Genomic DNA, 23,125 nt, shown 5'->3' with positions numbered 1-23,125 from the left:
GTAAGAGGTGTTTGCTCTCATTTAGCCCTCAAAGTGGATTAGATTGATGCATTTTACTTAAAAAATTACAAATTTTCCCCCAGACCCCCCTACATGGTTTGGTTCAATGGTTTTAATTGTCATTACCATATCATTAATTACTTTGATCTGGATCTCATTTCACTTAATGCTAATAATAAAGGATGAGGTCTATTTCATCATACATGACGCATCATAGCTTTTTGTGTGCTGGTGGGGCCCCATGTTGTGCAGAATGTGCCCTTTTTATTTTTTCGCCCCTGCCCTTCAAACAGTCTGAGTCCGCCACTGGGAAGTAATAAGAACATATAACACTGGTGTACTTTTGTGAATACTAGTAAAAGAAATAGCCTTCACACATTGGCTGTGTCATGCAGCGCTTCGTCATTTAATCACATCCACTGACCGTCTTAAAAGACATATAAGAGACATCTTTCAATGTCTGAGTCACAGTTAGATGATGACATACATCTTGACTCACGTCATGAGTCATTTGTTCACTGATGTTTTGGTCTTATAGTGGAACAAGAGGAGAGGTCAAGAGACTAAATGTCAACAGCAAATTTATTGCAGTCCAACTGTCATTTCAGGGACTTTCATTTCAGTTTTCTGTGTACAAAGTTGACAATTTGGTATGAGGGTGGTGTTTGCAGGAAATCTATGAACTGTCCAAAATGGAAAGAATTTTTCCTCCGGGAATGAGAATGTGATGAGATCATTTTAGGATGATATTCCAGATTTATTACATTTTGGCCAGATGATGGTAATACTTCTCATCATCTGAAAACCTAGGTGATTCATACCAAATTGAATCAAAATCCAGTTGTTTCTATTCAAGGTTTTTCATGGTAAGGCTTGATAAAATGTTTGGGGCTTACTTACTTCAGATGTCAGTCGCTAGAAATATTCATATAACCTGTCATGGCATTCTGCTGTTGACATATGTTGATCAATATCAACTTGTTAAGAAAGACGGTCATGATAATCCATCCAGCTAGGGTCATTAAGGTGTGCTGTTGGCAGGTGTGATAATGTAAAGCAGCACCTGGCAAAAAAGGTGTGTCTAAAAACAAGATAAAAACACTAAATCTGAGGGAAATGATCTTGCTGCATGGACCGATAATTTCACTTGGCAAGATTTCTTAAATTAAGATTATTAAATCTAGAAAAAAGCGTGTTGCACGCTTAAAATGAGAAATTAACTCTTAAAACAAGATAAATTAAAGATGCAAGCAGCGATGAACTGGCCCAAATTATCTGTCCATGCAGCAAGATCATTTCCCTCAGATTTAGTGATTTTATCTTGTTTTTAGACAGAACTTTTTTGCAGTGCAATGAACAGTCTGGTGACAGAGCCAACAAGTATTGGTAGTATTTGTCATGTCAGCAGCAGTACTGTTCGGCCACTGTTGAACTAGTTGCATTGTGAACGGAATTGTTCTCATATTGGCTGTGTACGTGTGATTTTAGAGGATTCCACTAGAAGACACACCAGAAATGTATTTGCAGGATTCAAATAACAAACATGGCAACATTCCATGAAGTTACTATTTTATATTAATTCTGATGATATGGAAATGGTGAGTACAGTACACTGCTTCTACCGTTCATGTGCATATTGCATTTTGTGGACGCGTAGCGTGCAAACCAACGCTCCAAATAGGCGCACAATACGTGAGCCTAACATGTGTAGGTGAACACATAGTTAACAGCAAGTATAGATCCAACCTTAGGCTGAGTTTTAGGGATGACGCCGATCCATTGGCAACTGATCGGATCGGCCCGATATGATAAAAAAACAATTGATCGAAAAATCAGATCAAAGGTTAAAATCACAGATCCGATCGCATTATATATACACGTGCTTTACAAGTGTTTGTTATGGTGTGATATACATTCCGGATCCAAAGGTGGTGGTAGTGCGCCGAAACGCTGCCGCTTTAAAACGAAGAAGAAGTGTTGTGTTGTGGTCACGCAGCCTGCATGCACCGACACACACCCACAACATGTCTGTCATATGGAACTTTTTCCAAGTGAGTGAGTCCGATGTCATACACGCTAGCGGCAATTTATGCAAGCGTTTAGACATTTAGAGAAATGTTAGTGTGAGAGTGAGCAATAATAATATGTTACACTGTACTGTGTAACAATGTGCAATAATGCCACCAATGTTCAGACTGGCATTTAGAGTTTGTTTAGCCTGTTAAATAGGTTCAATTTTAATTTTAATTTTATTTTATACGATATATGCAACAATACAGCCATTTAAAATGGATAGTATCAATCAATGAGTGAACTTTCAACATGAAGCTCTTGCCTGTTCTTGACTGCCCTATAGAGGCCATGTTGGCATATTGATTTCCACCATGCCACTGCTGCTATGAAGGAATATTTAACTTACTGCTATGCAATAAATAAAGGTCAATCTAGGTAATCTAGAAGTATCTAGTAAATAAATGATTACAAGGTTAACATAAATGAAAGACTATAGGCCTGTGCATGAGTGGATGAATTGATGGGGGGGGGGAAAGAGTAAAATATAAATATTAATATCGTCCTGCTTGATCGATCGGTTCTGATCGGTAATCGGATTGGTGAGTCCTTAGGTGATCGGTGATCGGTATCGGTCCAAAAAAACCTGATCGGACCATCTCTAGTTAGTATATTGTTTCAATAACACGTGTAATTTAAAAAATCCTATTTGACACAAGTGTACTTCCTCACCCAGGTAACTGTCATCATAGCTCTCCTGCACCTGTCGTGTCTGAATCTGCCCGGCAACTGACAGCAGGAAGTACGAGGGGTAGTAGGCCTTGACAATCTCCTCTGTGGTGGCTGAGAAGAGCTGGCCTGTTGGATGGACGTGTAACAATGGGTTAAAGGTCAAAGGTTAAAATAAGACATGTGACATTTGAACTCTGGCTCCTGAGTTGTTCCACTGACACAGGCACAGATTATGGATTGATTTTATGACTCATTCAGAGGAAAAATCCATTGGAAGAGATCTCCTAAAACCCCACGCTGTTCCACATTCTTGTGAGCTCACCTTGCCAGTAAAAGCTGCCTGGTCCTCCAAGCACAACCCTCCCATCCTGTAACACAACAGTTGCCAGAACTGAGGAGTCTGTGTGTCACCAGTTTCATCATGAGTTTCAAATAAACTCTGCAAATTTGATGTACACAGCGAAATCTTTACTGCTTACATCAACCAAAAAGAGAACCAGTAACTGTGTGATTATGTAGAAACCAGAAAAAGTCCAGAAAATATTTTCTTACCTTGGTGAAGTCTGCACTAAATCCCCCCTGACAATAGCCCTGTCCAACAGGTCCGTGTCTTTCTGCAATGAACAGCAGCAAACAGGGGAAACACTTATAACCTTTCTGTTTCATGAAAACAAAAACAAACAAAACATACTGTTCTGTTCAGGGCAGAACTTTGTCTTTTCCTCTATATGTCCAGGGGTTTGAAACGATCTCCTTTATCCAGTCATGTGGATAGTGTCAGTGTTTCAGAAATATGAGAAGTGTGTTGGAGAATTTTGAGCCTTTGTTCTGTCTGAACTGTGAGCCACTGCAGCACTACCAAACACTATTAAAAAAAAGTGGACTTGTTACTATGACATCACCCATAGGTCTCTGGAGAGACATTGTGAAACTAAGTGTGGTGGCTCCAGCTGTCGCCATCTGAGCAGTGGCTGACTTGCTCTCTTAACCCAAAAATGGGCAAAAAGGTGGGGCATGGATGGGCTAAAGAAGCCTGGTTACTGGCTAGCCACCTGTGAGGCACCCACTCAAAGTCAAAGTTATGCAATTATGAATTGGAAAACCACTGTGATTAGCAGGCTAAATCATATGTTTGACCTAAAATAACAAATGTCAAATGTTTTAAGAACACAGACATGTGCCTGTTCTATTCATGGTGTTTCCTAGCCTGGGTATACCCATACTGCCTTGCACACTTGATTTCATTTCAAACTGCAACACAGTCTGGCAACTACGGCCGTTTCTTAGCCCTGTTTTAGGGATCCAATCACAGAACGGGGAGGGACGGAAAGACGATGATGCGTACTAGTCGACAGATGGAAGTTTGTAGTTTTGTAGTTTTCTTACAGATCAAACATGGCTGCAGCAGATGCCAAGCTCTCTTTGGATCTAGCTGTAGGCGACGTTTTAAATAGTTTAGAGTGAAAGTTGATTTTAAAAAGAAAAACAACGTTTGACTTTAAACTCCTGTTTCACCACCCAGCCGGGGGACAGCGGAGCCGCCCAGAGACCCCCAGCAGCTTGTCTATTGACCATAAAATCAGTGGATGTGTGTGGCTGAATGACATGAGGAGGAATAAGTCGTAAAAATAAATAATCTTGCAGAAAGCGAGAACTGGAGAAGCAAAGCAGCAAGCAACACTCTCTCACAGACACACACACACACTCTCAAAGTAGAGATGGGCTAGTCTGGCTATATAAACATCAATTTCTGTCGCTCTACATACGTCATCTGGTATAACTGATACGATTGGCTAAGAGCTACCTACAGACGCTTTTGATAGACATTCATAGCGCCCAATGAACGGCTCTGGAGGATCATAAACCACACCTCCTCTACGGAGAAATGAATTACTGACTAATCACAAATGAGATTAGTCTGGCGTTAGCCAGGCTAGGTGGTTCCCTCTGTGCCCTACAACATTTTGAAAACCCCCTGGGGAGACTTGCAATACAGTTTAAAATCCTAGTGGATGCTTCATAGGACAGAGTACAGTGCTACGGAGTTTTAAAACCTTTTTTTGCCATTTTATATTATTCTGCTTTGTGGTATGTTCTGCACTCAAGCCTGCCCTCATATGTTTTAAGACCTACATTTGCTAACACGGTGGACATAGCCCCACTGGAAGTTGGCTCATCATTGCAGTTTTAACTCACCTGTCCGGCAGGGGGCGTACTCTACAAATGTTTTGAGGCTGTCTACAGAGAGGTAGCAAGTTCCTGTGACATCAGAGAAGGGTGCGTCCTGTTCGGTCCTCCAGTAATACCTGGGAGCACAGGCCTGGCAAGCACAGAGAGACAGCTCAGTGACGAAAGAACATGACCCGATGTTCTGGCTGAGGAGTGTTAAATTGACCCTGAACACCTCCAGCAAGCATAAATTGTAGCTCTTCAACTGTAATTACACATAGAAAGTCTATCCAGCTTTAGAGTCCTTGAGATGACAGGGTACCAGAAAGAACAATAATCTGCATCATTAAAGTTTGAAGGGTGGGGTAACTTTCTGGCAATGGCTGAAAACACAAGACCAAGTGCAAGTTATGTAACTTCTATGGCTAAAGGGTTCTATTTTATTAGCTAACTAGACTTTGTTAGAATAACAGGTTGTTAGAAATATCATTGCTCAAGAATGTATGAACGTTTCAAATGTTTACTATACATCAGCCAACTATAAAGCAGCAGCTGTGTGCTGCTCTGTACTTCATTTGTACAAAATGTATGTGCTATTTTGTTATCCACTAGTGAGGATGCATGCAAGCTGTACATTTTTTGTTGTTGTTGTTTGTTTGTTTTTTGCTACATTCAGTTAAATTGCATGATATCGTGAATATAGCCATTATCATTACAATACAGTTATTAGACCAACGTACCTGATCTCTACCAAACTGGCTTTTGCATGAACCACAATGCAGAAACAGCATTTGTCAAGATTATTAATGATTTAAGAATAAACTTAGACAATTTTAGCATCTCTTTTTTAGTAGTACTGGAAGTGTGACATTTGATTCTATCAATAATATTTTAATGGGGAGGCTTGAGGGGGTGGGTTCTAACACATTCTTAATCCAAACTTGTCACATATGGACATTATCAGTACCCCTTGGCATCAGTTTTTAACACTTTAGCATCACTTTTGAACATACTAAAACATTTTCTTTTTAATCTCATGTGGTGTTCCACAGGGCTTAATTTAAGGCCCATTATTGTTAGGTTTTTTTGTGTAGCTGTTGCCTTTCGGCCAGCTTATCAAGAAACACAATGTGTGTTACAATAATTATTGTGATGACAAGCAACTATATATATTTCACCCACCCCCCAATGATCTGAGCCCTATTGACATACAAAAAACATCAACATGTATCTGCGTCTTGTAATTTTTTTTTACATCTTAACACTGAACAGAAAATCTGTCACAACTGTTCTGGAAAGCGTCACATAGGTTAAAAATGTTGGTGTCATCCAGAGCCATTATAACAGCACAGTTTCAAAAAATGGATATTATCAATAATGAAATATCGGAGATGAGATGAAATGCTACTCGGTGGACTTACATCATCAACAGTCTAAGCTTTCCATTGATTGATTGAATGTTTAGGGACCCCAGTATGAAGAAATGTTGAAATACTGGGCAAAATAACACATTTTAATGCATGAGCGAAAATATTTTGATTTTTTCCTTAAACTGCATGGCATTAGCATAAAGTAGGCATGCATACATAGAGGATACTTGTGGATACCCATAGAGCCCATGTTGATTAATTTACTATGAGGTCAGAGATCAAAGGGCCCAAAAAAGCCCAGTCCATTTTTACCTCACTAAAAGATAGCCTTTCTTTGGAGCGTTACTTCACCCCTTTTCTGACAAGTTATGTCTTCTAGATTCACGTGACATTAATATTTTCCCTGTAGCCTTAAAAATAAGTCTGCTACAGCCAGAAAAGTCCAATGGCCCGCTGGTGGGCCGTCAGATAGCCATAGTATTAAAAATAATTGTCAGATTGTTGTGTAAATTTACTTTTGATTTATTTTTGCTCATAGGGAGACTGTTAGAAATGCAATCTGTACAGTAGGCTACATCAAAAGCCCATATGGAGTCCCAAAAGCACAAATTATAAAATCCCTGCTCGTGCACCAACAATAAGAGATTAATTAAACAAAAAAATGTTTGTACAGCATGTAATCACACAGCATAATGAAGGTAAATTATCTAAACACACCAACCAACCCGGACCCAGTCTTACCAGAATGCTGTTACCATGGGAACGCACAGTAGCTCCAAACCACTGATGGGACTTGAACTCAACCTGAGTGTTCACATCATTTACAAAGTAATATCGATCACCTAGAACGCATAGAGAAAGGCATATTAGAGCATATTTCCACAGAGTTGTATACAGCTCTTCTATGACTAAATATAGCTTCTACACTTTTCTCAGAAACTGCAAATTGATGGAAACTCTAGTGACGTCAGGAGTTGCTTTTTTAACTAAGTCTAAGATCCCCCTGTCATCGCTGTTTGATTTTTGGGCTGTCAGGGCTTCATATGAGAGCATTCCCCACATGTTCTTGGCTTTTTACATGGATATTTTATGGCCTTGTTCCCGGGGTCTGCAGGCTTAATCCATCCTCCATGCTATGGCAGACATCAAACAGCTCAAAGGGACTTGGACCTTGTTGTTGCTGTAACCCAAACGGCTGTACTTCATTGTCAAGATCTGTTTTAAGAAGAGGCCCTGGCAGTATGAAGGCAAGGAACAGGGATGTTGGAGGGTTGTTGAGTGTGAGGGCGTTGTGTGTCTGTGGTTTCCTGCCAAACCTTTTTCTCATGCCGCCTCTGCAGAATTACACCTCCATATTTTTTACTTTCGACAACATGCTTTTAGAATTAATAATTTGGAAAAATTAGATAATAATATTACTTCTTGGATTGCTATTCCTGGTCCACAAAATTAAGAGCCAGCTAGGGGAGGCAGGTTGTCTTTATGGCCAATGGAAAACTGTAAAAGCAACAACTTTGAAATCCTGTTTACATCTTTATCCAAGTGCTAAAAAAAATTGTGAGGTTGCGGTTTCCTGTCAGATCATAATTTATTCTACATGCAGTATTTCTGGCACACCTGTCAGAAATAATGTATTGAATTTGTTTTTATTTTGGTTTAAAAAAAAATAAAATCATGTTTTTACAAAAGATTCCATCAGACAGCAACCCGAAAAAGGAATAGGCTGAAGCCCCAAGGCTTATTGTTGCCTATTATAATATATAATTTGTACCTTTAGGGTTACTACTACTTATCACTGGGGCAATACCCATAAACTGTTGTACCCTTGACTGGCGAACATATGTACCTTTGTGGCCCTCAAAATGGTGCATACCTTGAGGTTCAATCATTTGTCCTATCAGAAATAGAGGTATCGAAAGTCTAGATAGAAATAAAAAAAGAAATGTATTTTTGTCACCCAGGATGTAGCTGACATAAAAATACAGAATTAACGAATTGTTGGATCTCAACTATGTGTTCTTTTTGAGGGCCAAAAAAGATACAGTCATGGAAATATATATTAGACCACTTTTTTTCCTTCAATTTCTTGCCTGATACAACTTAAGGTACATTTGTTTGGACAAATATAATGATAACAACAAAAATAGCTGATAAGAGTTTAATTTAAGAGCTGATATCTACACTGTAAAAAATGTCTGTAGATTTTAGGGTGAAAAACTGCTAAACCATGACAGTAAAAGACAGTAAAATGATACATGGGTTGATTCAGTTTCTGTAACAGTGAAACAGCGTTTTTTTTTTACTTTTTTTTTAAATAAATGACTCCACTGTAAAATACACTGGCACTGTGTTTGTAGTAAAAATATATTTTAATATTTATACAAGCCATCATTTTTGCATTTATTTTTTGTAAAAATATTTTTTATCACTGTTAAATGTACTAAACATCATATCTCTAACAGAAATATACTGTAATATTTAATGGTAAAATCTTTAATTTATGCAGCATTTATGAAGTATTTTCTTGTCAATTATATGGCAGAACAGTGTTTCTTTTGATGGAAAAACTTTTTATTTTTTACGGTAAAATATGGAATAAAATGTCAATCTTAAATGTGAAATCAACAGTGCCAATATCATTTTACCGCAATATTAGAAAAAGTTGCACCATACTTATTATGGTAAAGTTCTGGCACCCACAGCTGCTGTTTTTTTTTTTTTTTTTTTTTTTTTACAGTGTAGCCATTTTCCATGGTTTAATTGATAATGATTTTGGTTCTTATAAAGAAAACCATGAAAAATGTCCCATTATTTCTGACAGTGTACAATGAAAAACATTTTTGTAATTTAACATCCTTGAAAAAGTAATTGAACAAAGCCTGATGCCTTAAATAACAATTCCATATGCCTGTAGCTGTGTCAGCTTTAACATGGTATATTTTCCTGATATTGTACCTGCTGACATTAAACTCTGCTGGCTGAATCTCAATGTGCCTGTTTGGTTAATGGAGTCTGGGCTGTGTCCTCAAACTCACCATGAATTCTGAGGCCTGTAATGGGAAATGCGAGACTACTGCATGTAAATGCAGCAGTGTGTGTGAGTGTGTGTGGGAACATAAGTGTGGTTTTGCAGGGGTTTTCTACGCTGTATCATGTTTCTGAGGCTGTCTGCAGAGACTACTTGTAAACAGTTTGTAGGTGTGTATTTATGTACGCAGCGTTTGCATAGCCACCGCTCTCAGTCTGTGTAAACTGCCATTTGATATCAGCAGGCGAGAGTGTACGATAAGTTAGAGCCTGTGATCCTCAAAACGGTGGTCCTTATCGCTTCCTGTATTTCTGATGGAGGTGATTATTTTTCTGGCAGAGCAGGGGGCAGCAAAGGTCCTCTGGGGTCCTTGTCCCCGTAATGACTCTGCGCTAATTAAAGAGTGCTTACAACACTGGGCCCAAGTCCAGCAGGAAATCAAAGCTCTGTGAAAACACTGCAAAACACAACCCATGTCCTAAAATGGAGACCACAGTGAGGGTCGGCATTGGTTTAGGACAGGGGTCGGCAACCTTTACTAACAAAAGAGCCATTGTCGGCCAAAATAAGAGAAAAACAGTCGAAATGGAGCCGCAAACCTTATTTTAAGCCTTAAAATAAAGATAACACAGCCTACTAGGTCTAAATTGGCCTACCAACATTAATAATAGGTCATAATGAGCATTTCTTTTTGTTTTATGATTTTTGTGTGAAATATCTCAGGAGATTTGGAGCAAGGGAAACTCAAAACTAGACTTAAAGTTGGCAACCAGTGCCAACCAGTAGACTTTCATAAGCTGTAATTCACATTATAGTTGATTAAAATGTTTTTAAAATATTTTTACAGCTATGTGTAACCTACACATTTTTACAATTGAAGAATACAAATCGCTTTGGGCCAACACCAATGAAAAATAACATTTTAAATGTAAATTATTTGTATAATTGTGGCAGGTTGCCTACCCCTGGTTTAGGAGCTGTAAGAAGGCAGGGAGCCACACTTCTGACCTCAGGGTCAAACACAGTGGTGCTTAACTCAGGAGGCTACCTATAGCTTCTCTCAGCCACTTTTATGGCTGGTTAGAGACAGCTGAGAGTTTACTACCCAGTCCTGTCTCAACTGTTTAACAGTGCTGTTGAGGAAAGTGGCATTTTTACATCCTGGAACAATGTGAGTTACCATCCACTGCTGTGATTATGATGTAGAGAAAATTCTCTCTCTTGGATTTAGAATATTAAGCTGGATTTTTCACAGATCACATTTTTATCTACAAAGAGGCCAGCCTCCTTTATTTAGATTTAACAAGACACCCTACCTTGCGTGTCAAAGTTGATCATGCTGCAGTTATCTTGCCTCCAGGGGCACAAGTACACAGCTCCTCCTTCAGTGATGTCAGGTTGGCTGGTGTTGGCCTTTGGAGCGCCGATCAAGACACTGATACTAGACGGAAGAAAAGACAAACAAAATCTTACATTGTGGTGATGGACTGTGTCCCGGAAAGGCCAAGATTATAACAAGAAACAAATGTTTTGATCATATAAACAAGGTTTTGTCGTACACACAGCTGATGAAATAAGTATCAATCTGGACAAATCATTTGCAGGGTAGATTTGGAGCCAGTCATTGATTACATTCTTGATCCCTACAAGCCTTTCCTCTGTATGACTAGGATTTGTCTTGTTTTTCTTTGCCATTGAGTTAGATGAGAATATCGTGAATAAAAGTTGCAAGGCATCCCAGCTGTATCTTCATATTTACAACAGTAGTGGCATCACTGGTACAACTCTTAACCCTTAATCGGGCACTCATTGAAATACTTGCAAATTCCAAATTTCAACCCTAGAGAATATTGGAGGATATTACATACAGCCAGAATGTGTGAAAAAAAACAACCATATGGACCCGGGAGAGGGGGGTAATATTTTGAGAAAAAGTTACAAATTTATGAGAAAAAAAATCTCAAATTGATGGTAAAAAAGGTACAAATTTGTGAGAAACAAATCTCATATTTGTGACCAAAAAATCTCAAATTAATGGTAAAAAGTTGACGAGATTAAAGTGGCAAATCTACGAGAAAAAAATGTGCAGATTTATGAGATTTAAAGCGGCGAATCTGCAAGAATTTCCCCCAATCAAATCTGCAACTTTTTTCTTGCAGGTTTGACACTTTAAATCTCTTAAATCTGCAGCTTTTTTCTTGTAGATTTGACACTTTAATCTAGTAAATTTGCAAAGTCTGAAGAATAACACTGCTTGTATGACTGTTTCTTGCAGATTTTTTTTCTAATTTTTTCATTTTTACATTGGAGGTCAAGGTCAATAAAGTTATTATATTATTATCATACTGATTGGTCAGATGTCATGGTGTCACTGTCTGTGAAGTAGTCTGATCTTTGCTGATTAGCTGGAAGAAATCCATGTGGTTCTACGACCTCACAGAGAGACTGGGGGACCTCATTTAGATATCCACTGAAGTTACCAAATATAGTTCTTTGCCCGATAAAGGGTTAGTTACAAATATGTTAAGACATATCAAAGATCCTTTGATATGTCGACAAGTATATTATCACAATATAGCATGTTTGATCACTTTTCGATAAATCAATCAGCTGGTAAAGCATATTTTGTATATTCCTGTGTAAATTGAATACTTGACCAATAAAGAGTATGCCATGTTTTTCTATGATTTGCTCTAGCTTTGCTCCCATGTGCAAGGAGCAGAGTGTAAAGCATGTAATGTTGCTATAATGCAAAGGATTTACATTGCGATGGAAACGGAAAAAAAATTACAAGCGACTTTGAGTCCCTTTTAAAAGCACTATAAAAATCAAATGTATTACTAATATTATTATTATTATTATTATTATTATTATTATTAAGATATTGATTTTTATATTGTTTTCATGATGCAGTATACATCCTCATATCACCCAGCCCTACTAAATACTAGAATAAAGATGTAGTACCAAGAACCTCCCTTATCATCCCCTGTTCCAGTTTATTCAGCCAATAAGCTGCAGCATGTGTAAATACATTTAAAGATCAGTTTTCAGCGATGACCTCAGTTGCTGTATTTCTGCAGATCCCTGTCTTTTCACTAACAGTTAGTCATGGAGGTTTTTAAATGTTCGATAAAAGAAAAACATTATGTCCAGCATTGCTGCCCAGAAGGTTAAACATCTGTCTATGATCAACAGTGCTCATATACTGTTCACATATTGTCACAGCAAATTAAGCCAGTGCTCTGCAACCTCAGAATGGGGTCAATGTCAGCATTACAATCCTTTATCCTGTTATTGTATCAATTTAAAATCAGTGTAGCCAAAGGAGCAAAAAACTCATCGTTTTTGCATGAAGCTAATTATAGAACTGTACAGGGGCAAAGCTTTTCTTCAATAAAAAAAGTATTTCATGCACATCCAGCAATCATATTTTTTTTAACCCTTTGATGCACAACATGGGTCTAGTGACCCGACTAAGTCTTACTATTCTATATCTTTGCAATAAATTAATTTCATCATTCAGTATTGCAGGTTTTCCTCAAATAACTTGTTTTTGTTCATCATACATCCTACACACACACACATACACCCTTCTTTCTTTTTTTTTACCACTAATTAATGCACAATGTCATTTTTGACCCATGTTGTGCATTAGGAGGTGTTTATATGTTGTCACCAATTTACCAATCACCCATTTAAAACCTGACAAAGAAGGCACAAATATTGACTATCCTTTTTTGTTAAATTGGTGTTTTATAAATGAAAATTATTATTTGGCTCTAATAAGTCTCAAATGTTGAAATATGTGATTTTCCAATGTAATCTGGTGGTTCTAACAACTCTTTTAAAGTTAAACCTTAAAAATAAGACAAACATAGTTATACATATACTCAAATTGTTAATTTAGTGTTTCACTTTTTGTATCACTATGCTTCACAAGATCATTTATTTCACAAGATATGCACAAGATCATTTTTGACCCATGTGTGTAAACTTGATGTAATAATACAAAAACTATTTTTTATTCATAAAGTATGAAAGGAAAAATGGATATAATGATCTGTTATAATAAAAAAAGATATTCAAACACACAGCCAGCATGAAATATCATGGGAAATGAATGAGGGTCATTTTTGACCAATGTTGTGCATTAGAAGGTGCTTATATGTTGTGCATCAAAGGGTTAAAGAGGGAATTTAAAAAGGTTATTAACACAACACTGACATATCACCACATCATACAGTTGATATAACAGATGTTAACTGGTGCAGGTAGTGTACAGTGGGTTTATCAAGGCTTGTTTGCTGAAAACAGCTGTCCACAGCTTCTGGAAACAATAATGACCAGAAAGAGTAAACCAGAACAGTAAAAAAAAAATAATTATGGATGAGCTGAGGGGGACTGCAGAGCCGTGGGATCATTTATTCAGCCATGGAGGTCATGTTGTCAATTTAGTTTGTTTGTTTGTCCGTTTCTCAGTAGGATTATGGAAAACCTACTTGGGTAATTTTCATCAAACTTGTTGGAGCGATGAAGCATGGGTCAAGAAAGAACCCATTACATTTTGGAGAAGATCCAGAAGACATAGTGGATACTAGGGCTGCACAATTAATCAAATTTTAATCGTGATCATGATTTTGGCCGCCACAATTAAATTAACCTGATTGTCACAATATTTCATTACATTACATTACATGTCATTTAGCTGACGCTTTTGTCCAAAGCAACTTACAATAAGTGCATTCAACCTGAGGGTACTAGACATACAGTAGACCACAGGAATCAAGTAAGCACAGAACTTTAAGAGCCATCTGTAATCACTACAGGAGTGCTATATGTTAAAGAAGAAAAGAAGAGAAGAAGAGAAAAGAAGAAGAGCATTTCCATTTTAAAATGCGGCTCTCCTACATATCTAATCAAGCACTTTGTACACCAGTAGTCCACCAACCACCAGGGGGCGAACGCATAGTTAAGGTTTCATGTAGCTGCCTAAATAAATAACGAGCAAGCAATAAGCAGGATATGACGTAGTACTCGACGCCACAACAACACGCCATTTGTAAAAAGCCCGCGAAGCAGTGTTGCCAACTTTGTTGCTATATTTAGCGACTTTTCAGAGGCCCAACATGTAAAAATGAACAGAACCACAGATTAAATATTTATAATAAAGAACAGTTGTGCAAAAAGAAAATGCAACTATGATAACAAGCTTCAGGTCTGAGGTAGTGCAAAAAATAAATAAATACAATAAACAATAACAATATTTAGTATGCTGTGCACAATATTAGCCAAACTTGATAAGTCGACTGTTCTCTGCTTCATTCAAGTCAAGTCAAAAGTCACTTTATTGTCAGTTCTGCTACACATGTACACAGTACACATACAGAGAACTGAAATTACTTTTCTCTCAGAACCCTAGTTATATACACACACACACACACACACAAATATACACATACACATACACAACTATATACAGATTAAAAATTCTGGGACTTCAAGAGAGAAAACAACACTTTTCATCGATACTTTTGAAAATGAGTATCGTATCCAGATACAACATTTTCATACTTTTGACAACCCTACAAGAGAGAGATAACAACAACATACAGTATGAGATGAATGTTGCATGTGTGAACATCATGTATGAACTCACATATGCAAATTCACATGTGCAATTGTGTGTGTATGTTATGTGAGTAAGTATAACAAACCAGCTATGCTATGGTTTTCAGACAGCCCTGTTAAAAAGGCCTGGGCCAGAGCGAATGGCACAACTTAAGACATTGGTGACTGATGACATTAGCAGAGATCAGACAGACTCTGCACTCCCCCCATCCCCCAAAATGTCTGGAGAGCACAGGAGGAATATTTACATGGCTGGATAAGCTTTCCTTATAAACCACTCACTCCACAGCCACTCAGTCGACCAGGGTGCAGGCTTCCACTGGTCTTCTCCTACAAAGACACAGGTCTTTTAACACAGTAGTTCTCAACCTTTTTGAGTCGCGACCCCCAATTTAACATGCATGTTGTCCACGACCCCCACTTACTGAACACAATCTCACAGTTCAGATCATATAAACTCAGTTGATACGACAAATTTTGGACAAATAATGAAGCAGACAACAACTAAAACATCTCTCTGTCTGTGCATTGATATATATTTTTTCATATTTTATTGTTACTTTTAATCTAAGTCCTTTGCTATAAGTTTAAAGTGTGAGAGTGTGTAACAGTCAGCTTCAAGCCAGAGACTCCTTGGAAAGTAATAACTCGCTACGATTTCTCAGAAAAGACACAAAAGTCAACCAAAAATAATCAAATTGACCACAATATGACACAAAATGATCAAAAAAGTCACAAATTGACCGAAAAAGACACAAAATGGCCCGAAAAAGACAAAATGGCCCAAAAAATAAACAAAATGACAAAACAAGACACAAAATGACTGAAAAAGACACAAAAAGACCAAAAAAAGGAAACAAAATGACCAAAAAAGACAGATGATTTCCAAAATGATTTGGCGACCCCCAGAAATCATCTCGCGACCCCAAGATTGAGAATAGCTGTTTTAACCCACTACCACCCCAGTGATCTCTGCATGTGTGGAATTGTAAGTCAATTAGGCCAATTAAAAGAACTTGTAATGAACACTTAACAGCCTTAGAGACAACATGATGTGTATTAGTGTGATGATGGGTGCTTCTGTTGAGACCTGAAATAAGGATTCCTTTCCTTTAACTCACGTTCAACAGGAACATCTGCAAACAAGGCTTAGAGGCATGGCCAGGTCAATGAGGCAACATATAATTTTACAAAAGGATTTACGATCTCTTGTCAATACATTTATACAGCCACGTTATTCTGAAACAAGTCATATACTAATGGTAGGTCTTTGTTTGACTGGATGCAATATAACCGACTCACAACTTTTCTTCTACACAAAATTATGTTGCCTTTTTTTCTTTAAAAAAAAAAACAATCTCTTCTTTTGCGCATCTCACTGTCTTTTCAGGTGTCCAAATGAATTTAGATGAAAGGAAAATGACTTTGTCCGTGTCCATGGACTCAACAGAGCCTCTGTATCTCAGCTAACCCCTTTCAGGTTTCACAAGATTTTATCTGGGTTGTTATAATAAACAGGATATGATGCTTATATGAGCCAGATCCCCAACCCCAATATTTGCTTTGTTTAGTTAACATGTAAATACATTCATTAAACTTGTACATATGTGGGTGGCCCAGAATAATCTTAAACAACACTCAATTAGTATGTTTTTCGTGAAATGGAAAGTTGGCCTAACCTACATTAAAGCTGCACTAAAGCACAAGCTGAAACAGTTGAAAAATCTCCCCTGTTCTAAACTTTACATTTGCTCAACTAATCAAATTAAATCTGGTTCTAATATCAACATGAGAACCAGATTATAATGCTGTTGCAATATAAGTGTAAAACCCAACACAGCCTTGCCTGTGACTGGCTTTGCAGCAAAATTGAGCGAGCAACATTCACCCTCTGTGGCCTTTAATGTGGAGCTAACAGACAGGTTGGCAAACAGAAAGAAGTTCACTGACATCAGGTGACAGGATTTAAACAGCTGTGTCCGAGTTCTACTACACACTCATTCTATGGATTTGGTGAGTATGCATGTGTTCACAAGTGTAAAGTGACAATATTAAGTACACTCAGTACACAGACTAATGGTCCTATTCAAACAAATTTAGTGCATGGTCTCAAGTGCATGGTGCAAGTGCATTACCGACATGTCAAACTCCACTTTTTCTAGACAAACGGTAGATAATAAAAGGTACCAGTCCTCTGTCCCATCAAAAACTCCATTTCAAGAGCAAATGCACCATAACCTATTTAAGTGAGGAGGAGGTAAGCATATCGTAAGCACATTGTAGACCCAACTATGTAGGCGTCTTTTTCTATCTGAATAATGCACCCTTTAAATTGCAGGAAAATACTTTTGTTTCTGTTGATGGAGACTATCCTCCCTCAAAAAACTTGATATGTAATCTGTACAGCAGCTAATTACGACCCAAATTCATGTTTATTGTTAGGCGGGGCCCTCTAGTGGCTGTTGTGATTATGACAGAAGCCCACAGCTAAGCTAAAAGCCAAGGTGGAAGTGAGGGTACGAAGGTTAGGGTTGGACTCCTCTTAGCCTGTAAATGCCTTAAACCTGCATTCTTTTTAATGGCAAGCAGGGGGCGACTCCACTGGTTGCAAAAAGAGGTTTGTTTGTATATCAGTCAGTAGAAAAGTGAGTTCAGGTCTCAATCATCAGTTTCAAGTCTTCTTCAATACAGCATAATAATCACTTTTTGTAAATTATGGTCCCATAATAAAGCAGGGTATGCTGCAGGGCCAAGCTTCCTTATGACTGACAGGTTGCAAACAAAGTGCACTGTTTGGTTTTTGTTTTAAAAACACAGACCCTTTCACAGAATGGTTTCAGCTCATTAAACTTCATTGTAACATGTTGGTCACTTTAAAATGTCTTGTTCGGTGTTTGGTTGGACTAAAAGACACTCTAAGGAGTCGACTGTCCATTCAACAATCTCCCCTTACTACCCAAGCTAGCACTAGCATAAGTGATGACGTAGCATTATACTGGCTCCCGCTCTGTTCTGCATATGCACTGGTTGCAAAAAAATCAATATGGCAAAGTCATAAACCAGGATGAGAATGGCTAAAATGCCAAACTCTAGGCTTTAAAACTCAGGTCCACAAACCAGTGGATAATGTTATGGTAACTACATTCACTATTTTAAGACAGTCTATGTGGTTACTGAAACCATCTCTACCATCAAACTTAATGTCTGCTTCCTAAACTAGACTAGACTAGACTTAAACTGAACATGTGTGCTGAGACAGTGAAAACAGATGGCACGGTGAGCAACAGGAGCAACTTTTAACAAGGCTCCCTTAAGCTAAACACGGTGGTAATTGTCCAAATGCATAACAAGCAGCACAAACCATCCCATCAGCAGAAGGAAAACATCCATCTCATTCATTCAGTGTCCTTTCCCTGCTGTGTTGTTTACCCATTACAAAAACAATGACCACTACATTCACATGAAGATGTTCAACAGTAGCTGTGAGCATTCCAAAATCAAGGAATTTGGTCAGAAAAAATGTTGTATGGTCTAGTGGATGCAAAAATATTAAAGACAAAGGTCTGTACAAATCAGTCTAAGTCAACATCTCGGTAATGACTCAACAACATGGCCTCTAACTGCCAGAGCTTAGTTAAGCAAACTAAGAGAATCTTAACTTATTTCCGCACAGGAAGATATCTACAGTCATTAAACCAACATTGATTTGACTCTTTGACCCCTCGAGGATGTAAGTGACAGATAGTGGTGAAAAGGGTTAACAGTACTCTCACTGAAGTAAAAGTAGCAATACCACAATGTAGAAAACTCCATTACATATAACAGTCCTAACCCTAACCCTTTCTATGATGCTGGGTTGGGAATCTAAATAAATAAATACAGTTTTACCATATCTTAGTCCAAAAATGTATTCATAACTGAAGCTCCAGAGCTTAGCGGAGTAAGAGCTAATAAGGTGCAACTGGCATTTACGTATATGGTAAAGACCTGAGCATTTTTTACAGGAGCAGCTACCGCATATTTTCCACTACACTGTCCAGCAGGTTGTCATGAAGCAGATTAGTAACTGATACACACAGATTTCTGTCATCACCTATAAAGGACTATCTGGTAATGTACCTGTGAACATACGGTTAGGAGGGTGTTCTGGCTGGACAAGCCAGTATTAAATTGTTTCGATACGGTATGGCTCACCCCTAGTCTGCACTTTAATATAAAAAATCAAAGGCCCTCTCCTGAGCCAGGTTTTGGGTTGTCCCTTCGGGCTACTGTAGAAACATGGCGGTCCAACATGGCAGACACATTCTAAGCCAAAGAAAACACAACAATTCTGAGTTTGAGGTAGTCATACACAAATGAGAATATAACCATAAATATTATGTCCCATATCTGCTGATGTCCCCCTAAATCCTACATAGTGGTTCTTTAAAACAAAAGAAAAATATCACCATGTTATATTGGATTAAAATGTAAAACTTGGTGGAATCTAATGGTTATACATGAGTGGCAAAGGTTGTCTACAGACACTTAATTAATGGAGAACGGTAATGCCATTGACCTCTGGTGATTTACTTCAGACTTCACCATATCCAAAGTACTTTTGGATCATGACTATGTGTGTGTGTGTGTGTGTGTGTGTGTGTGTGTGTGTGTGTGTGTGTGTGTGTTCCACACTAGAGCCCAGAGGAGGGTTTTCTCAGTGAGCGAAAACAGGTGATGGTACACGCTGTGTGTGTGAAGGAATAAGAACATGTTTAATCTCTGACTTTATCTCACTCAGCAGTTACCTACTGTCCCTTCACTATATATCCACAACATTAGCATATTTCTAACTTAACCCCCTCCTCTCTCAATCACACACAGACTTGTATGTCTGTTTTCAATCACACTTGGGCTGGAATCCAGTGTGTATATGTGTGTGTGTGTGTGTGTGTGTGTGTGTGTGTGTGTGTGTGTAGAGAGAGAGAGAGAAAGAGGTATACTTATATGAGACATTAAACTTTGTACCCTGACATTTTCATCACTGTATCACTATGACATATATTCAACAGACTAATGCTGAACTTTGCAATTTTGTATAAATGTTTCATCTAAGTTTTGTAATGAGTCTTAACATATATATTCAAATTATACTATATGGAACAATGTAGGTTGTGTGCAAACACATCAACAAATTAAAGATCCTAGATTTATGTTATAATAAGTTCAGATAAGAACAAGATGACTTATAACTAAACTCTTACTACATGGAATCTGCACATTATTATAGGTATATTATTAGAATTACCAATGCTCCACTGTGTAAATACTGCAATATAAAAATATTCAATATGTCTGCAGAGCAGACTCTTCAGAAGCACAGAACCATAAGTCATTGTGTCATTTAATATCATAAGGATGCCATAAGAGAAGGGCAAATAAAATGTCACTGTGTACACTGCAAAAACTGAAATCTAAGTCAGATTAAATATCTTAGATCAAGGGGATATATGCTTATTTTTTGTCTGATAAGATAGTTCTTCTTAGTAAGCATCTTTTATGTTAGACTGTTTCACTTGTTTTAAGTGTTTGGTCTTTTATTACCTAAATCAGATATTACAGCTTGTTACTGAGATTTTATGACCTATACTGAGTAAATACATGCTTGAAACTAGAATATCAAAAGTTACAAAGCGGTTTCATCAACACTTACAAGTATAAACCTCTTCACATACTTAAAACAAGCAGCCAGATGTAATTAATTGTTTTATTATCAATGAAACAACAGAAGTGTGTATTGTTGTGTAGTATGTATGTAATTAACTAGTACATTGGGACATAGCTGTAAACCGACACTTGATATTTAAACATTTAACATGAAACATTTAACAACAACAATTAAAAAAATCACTTTTTATCAGTTAGAATACACTAATTCTAAGGTATCTTTGGATTCCTTAAGATTAGATATTTTTACTTGTTTTGGAAAGTCTTGACAAGCCAAATTTTCTTGTTCCATTGGCAGATCATTTTGCTATTTTTAAGCAGAATACACCTAATTGTTGTACTTTTTTCTTCTTTTTGAGAGGTGGCTTTTTGCAGTGTAAGTTAGTCATAAAAATGATGATACCATAAAGGAAACGATGTGAAGGTATAATAAGGTCACAACCGCTCTAGGGATCAGTTACATTTTTATTCTTACGCTCCCTAAAGTTATATGATGGAGTAGAAGAAAGTATTGATTTTGAACTGTGGAGAATGCCGAGTTACACATGAAGCTTTATGATGCTGCATGGAGACTTTACCTGGATGAGTTGGTGAAGAACTCCACTGAATAGCCGAAATAACTTCCCTGTGGTCCGGTGAAAACGACGCGTCCCTCCGTGTCCAAGTTAAAAGCAGCGCCAAGCTGGACCAAAACCACCACTACAGGTACGACCAACACGGCGGAATGACAACTTTTGCCCCACGACCGGGGAGGTGAAAGTCCAGCAACGGTGCCCATCTCTTCTTTTGCGCGTCTCTTCTTTCATTGAATAGCTGAAGCGCAAAACGCATCATCCGTGCTGTTCCTTATGTAGTGATCATAAATCCTGAATAATCCCTTCAGCTCCAACAGGTCCGGTGTACTGATCCACAGTGCATAGTGAAATGTAGAGAAAGGCAAGACAGAGAGGGGGAGAAGTGGGGATGATTGCAACCTCATTTGGGGTGGAGCTTTAAACATTACCAGGCAGGAACCAGACTGTGGAAATGTAACATAGCAGGCACTCAATCACAAATATCACAGCAAAACGTCAATCTTTTATTAGACTAATCGGTAACACTTTACAATAACCATCTAAGTGATGTTTTATTTGTTTTTGTTTTTTTGTTTTTATCAATTTAAACAAAACACAACATAAATCACCAATGGACAAACAACAAAAAAAAGGAAAGAAAAGAAAAAGAACAACAACAACAAAATCACAAAACCAACCTAAATAAATAAAACAACAATAACAAATAAGAACTTTAACACATTAAATGACATTAAAACTAAACTAGACACATACAAACATCAAACATGATTACCACATAAAACATACAGTATATCAGTAAACTTAATAACCTAAGAGAAAATAATAAAGGCTTAAGTTAAATGCCATCTAAGTGATGTTTATAGATGGTTTATAGACCAATTATTAACCATTTACAAAGTACTACACATTTAATCTTTAAATGTTTTAAACCAATTTCTTAAAGGTATATGAATCATTTCAAAATCATTAACATACTTAATATGGTGTTACATTTTTATAATGAGAGCAAAACTATTCATAAACTAGCATATTAATTATAATTTAATTGTTTGTAAATGGTACAGTAACTATCAATTACATTAATATATCATCTATTTGCCATTTATAAATGATAGTTAAACATTAATAAATTATGTATTTACCATTCTAAATGGCCTATATACGGTTTATAAATTATGATTAAACTGTAATAAACTCTCTGTTTACCATTTATGAATGGTCTATTTAACATCTATAAGTGATGGTTATTGTAAAGTCTTACCAACTAATCTCCAATGATACAGTTACAACAGAATATGACTCATTAAGTATTATATATATTTATATGTATTATATAGTATATATATTTATTTATAAATACATTGTCAATGCTAATAGGGTTATCATTTAGCCAGCTTCGTGTGGTTGTATCCATTACAGATGAATGTGAATGGTGGCTGCCAGCTCCAGTGGCAGGGGCGGAGCCAGACATTTAAACATCTGGGGCTGGGCCCAAACCTAGGGGAGTCCTGGGGCATGCTCCCCCGGGGAGATTTTTCTTCCATTAACAGCAGCTTTCTGTATTGTTTTTCAAGCCATTTCAGATAATAGAATACCTAAAATCTGTAAATAATTTTGGAAAATTGTAGTTGCCAAGAAAAGAATCATCTTGTAGAGCCTTCATCCTATTTGGTATCTAATTGTTCTCCAAGTGTCTTCGTTATTTGGTAACCATGACATTACTACGGTGGCCCTGAAGTGCAAATCACAGTGGCAAAGCAGAAAACACAACAACAAATTCAAAAAATACAACAACAAATAAAAAAAAACACAACAGCAAATCAAAAAACACAACAACAAATCAAAAAACACAGCAACAAAACAGAAAACACAAAAACAAAACAGAAAACACAACGACAAATCAA

The 23,125-nt window shown here is 37.3% G+C and overlaps 1 protein-coding gene across 2 annotated transcripts in view; it reads right to left on the bottom strand.

Annotated features, from left to right (window-relative positions):
- The window catches only part of LOC131969081 (integrin alpha-5-like), a 73,493-nt gene extending 51,682 nt beyond the window's left edge, over positions 1 to 21,811 (bottom strand). For both annotated transcript variants that reach the window (XM_059330215.1, XM_059330216.1), the window contains exons 1-7: positions 21,225 to 21,811; positions 10,626 to 10,750; positions 7,023 to 7,123; positions 4,939 to 5,062; positions 3,295 to 3,356; positions 3,065 to 3,110; positions 2,743 to 2,868 (exon numbers count right to left, since the gene is read on the bottom strand). In XM_059330215.1, the coding sequence (XP_059186198.1) occupies positions 2,743 to 2,868; positions 3,065 to 3,110; positions 3,295 to 3,356; positions 4,939 to 5,062; positions 7,023 to 7,123; positions 10,626 to 10,750; positions 21,225 to 21,424 (784 nt within the window). In that variant the 5' untranslated portion in view covers positions 21,425 to 21,811. The remainder of the gene's footprint in view (positions 1 to 2,742; positions 2,869 to 3,064; positions 3,111 to 3,294; positions 3,357 to 4,938; positions 5,063 to 7,022; positions 7,124 to 10,625; positions 10,751 to 21,224) is intronic.
- Positions 21,812 to 23,125: the final 1,314 nt, after the last annotated feature.

This window comes from Centropristis striata, chromosome 3 (assembly GCF_030273125.1).
Source record: "Centropristis striata isolate RG_2023a ecotype Rhode Island chromosome 3, C.striata_1.0, whole genome shotgun sequence".
NCBI lineage: Eukaryota > Metazoa > Chordata > Actinopteri > Perciformes > Serranidae > Centropristis > Centropristis striata.
This window is presented reverse-complemented; position numbering and strand designations above follow the sequence as displayed.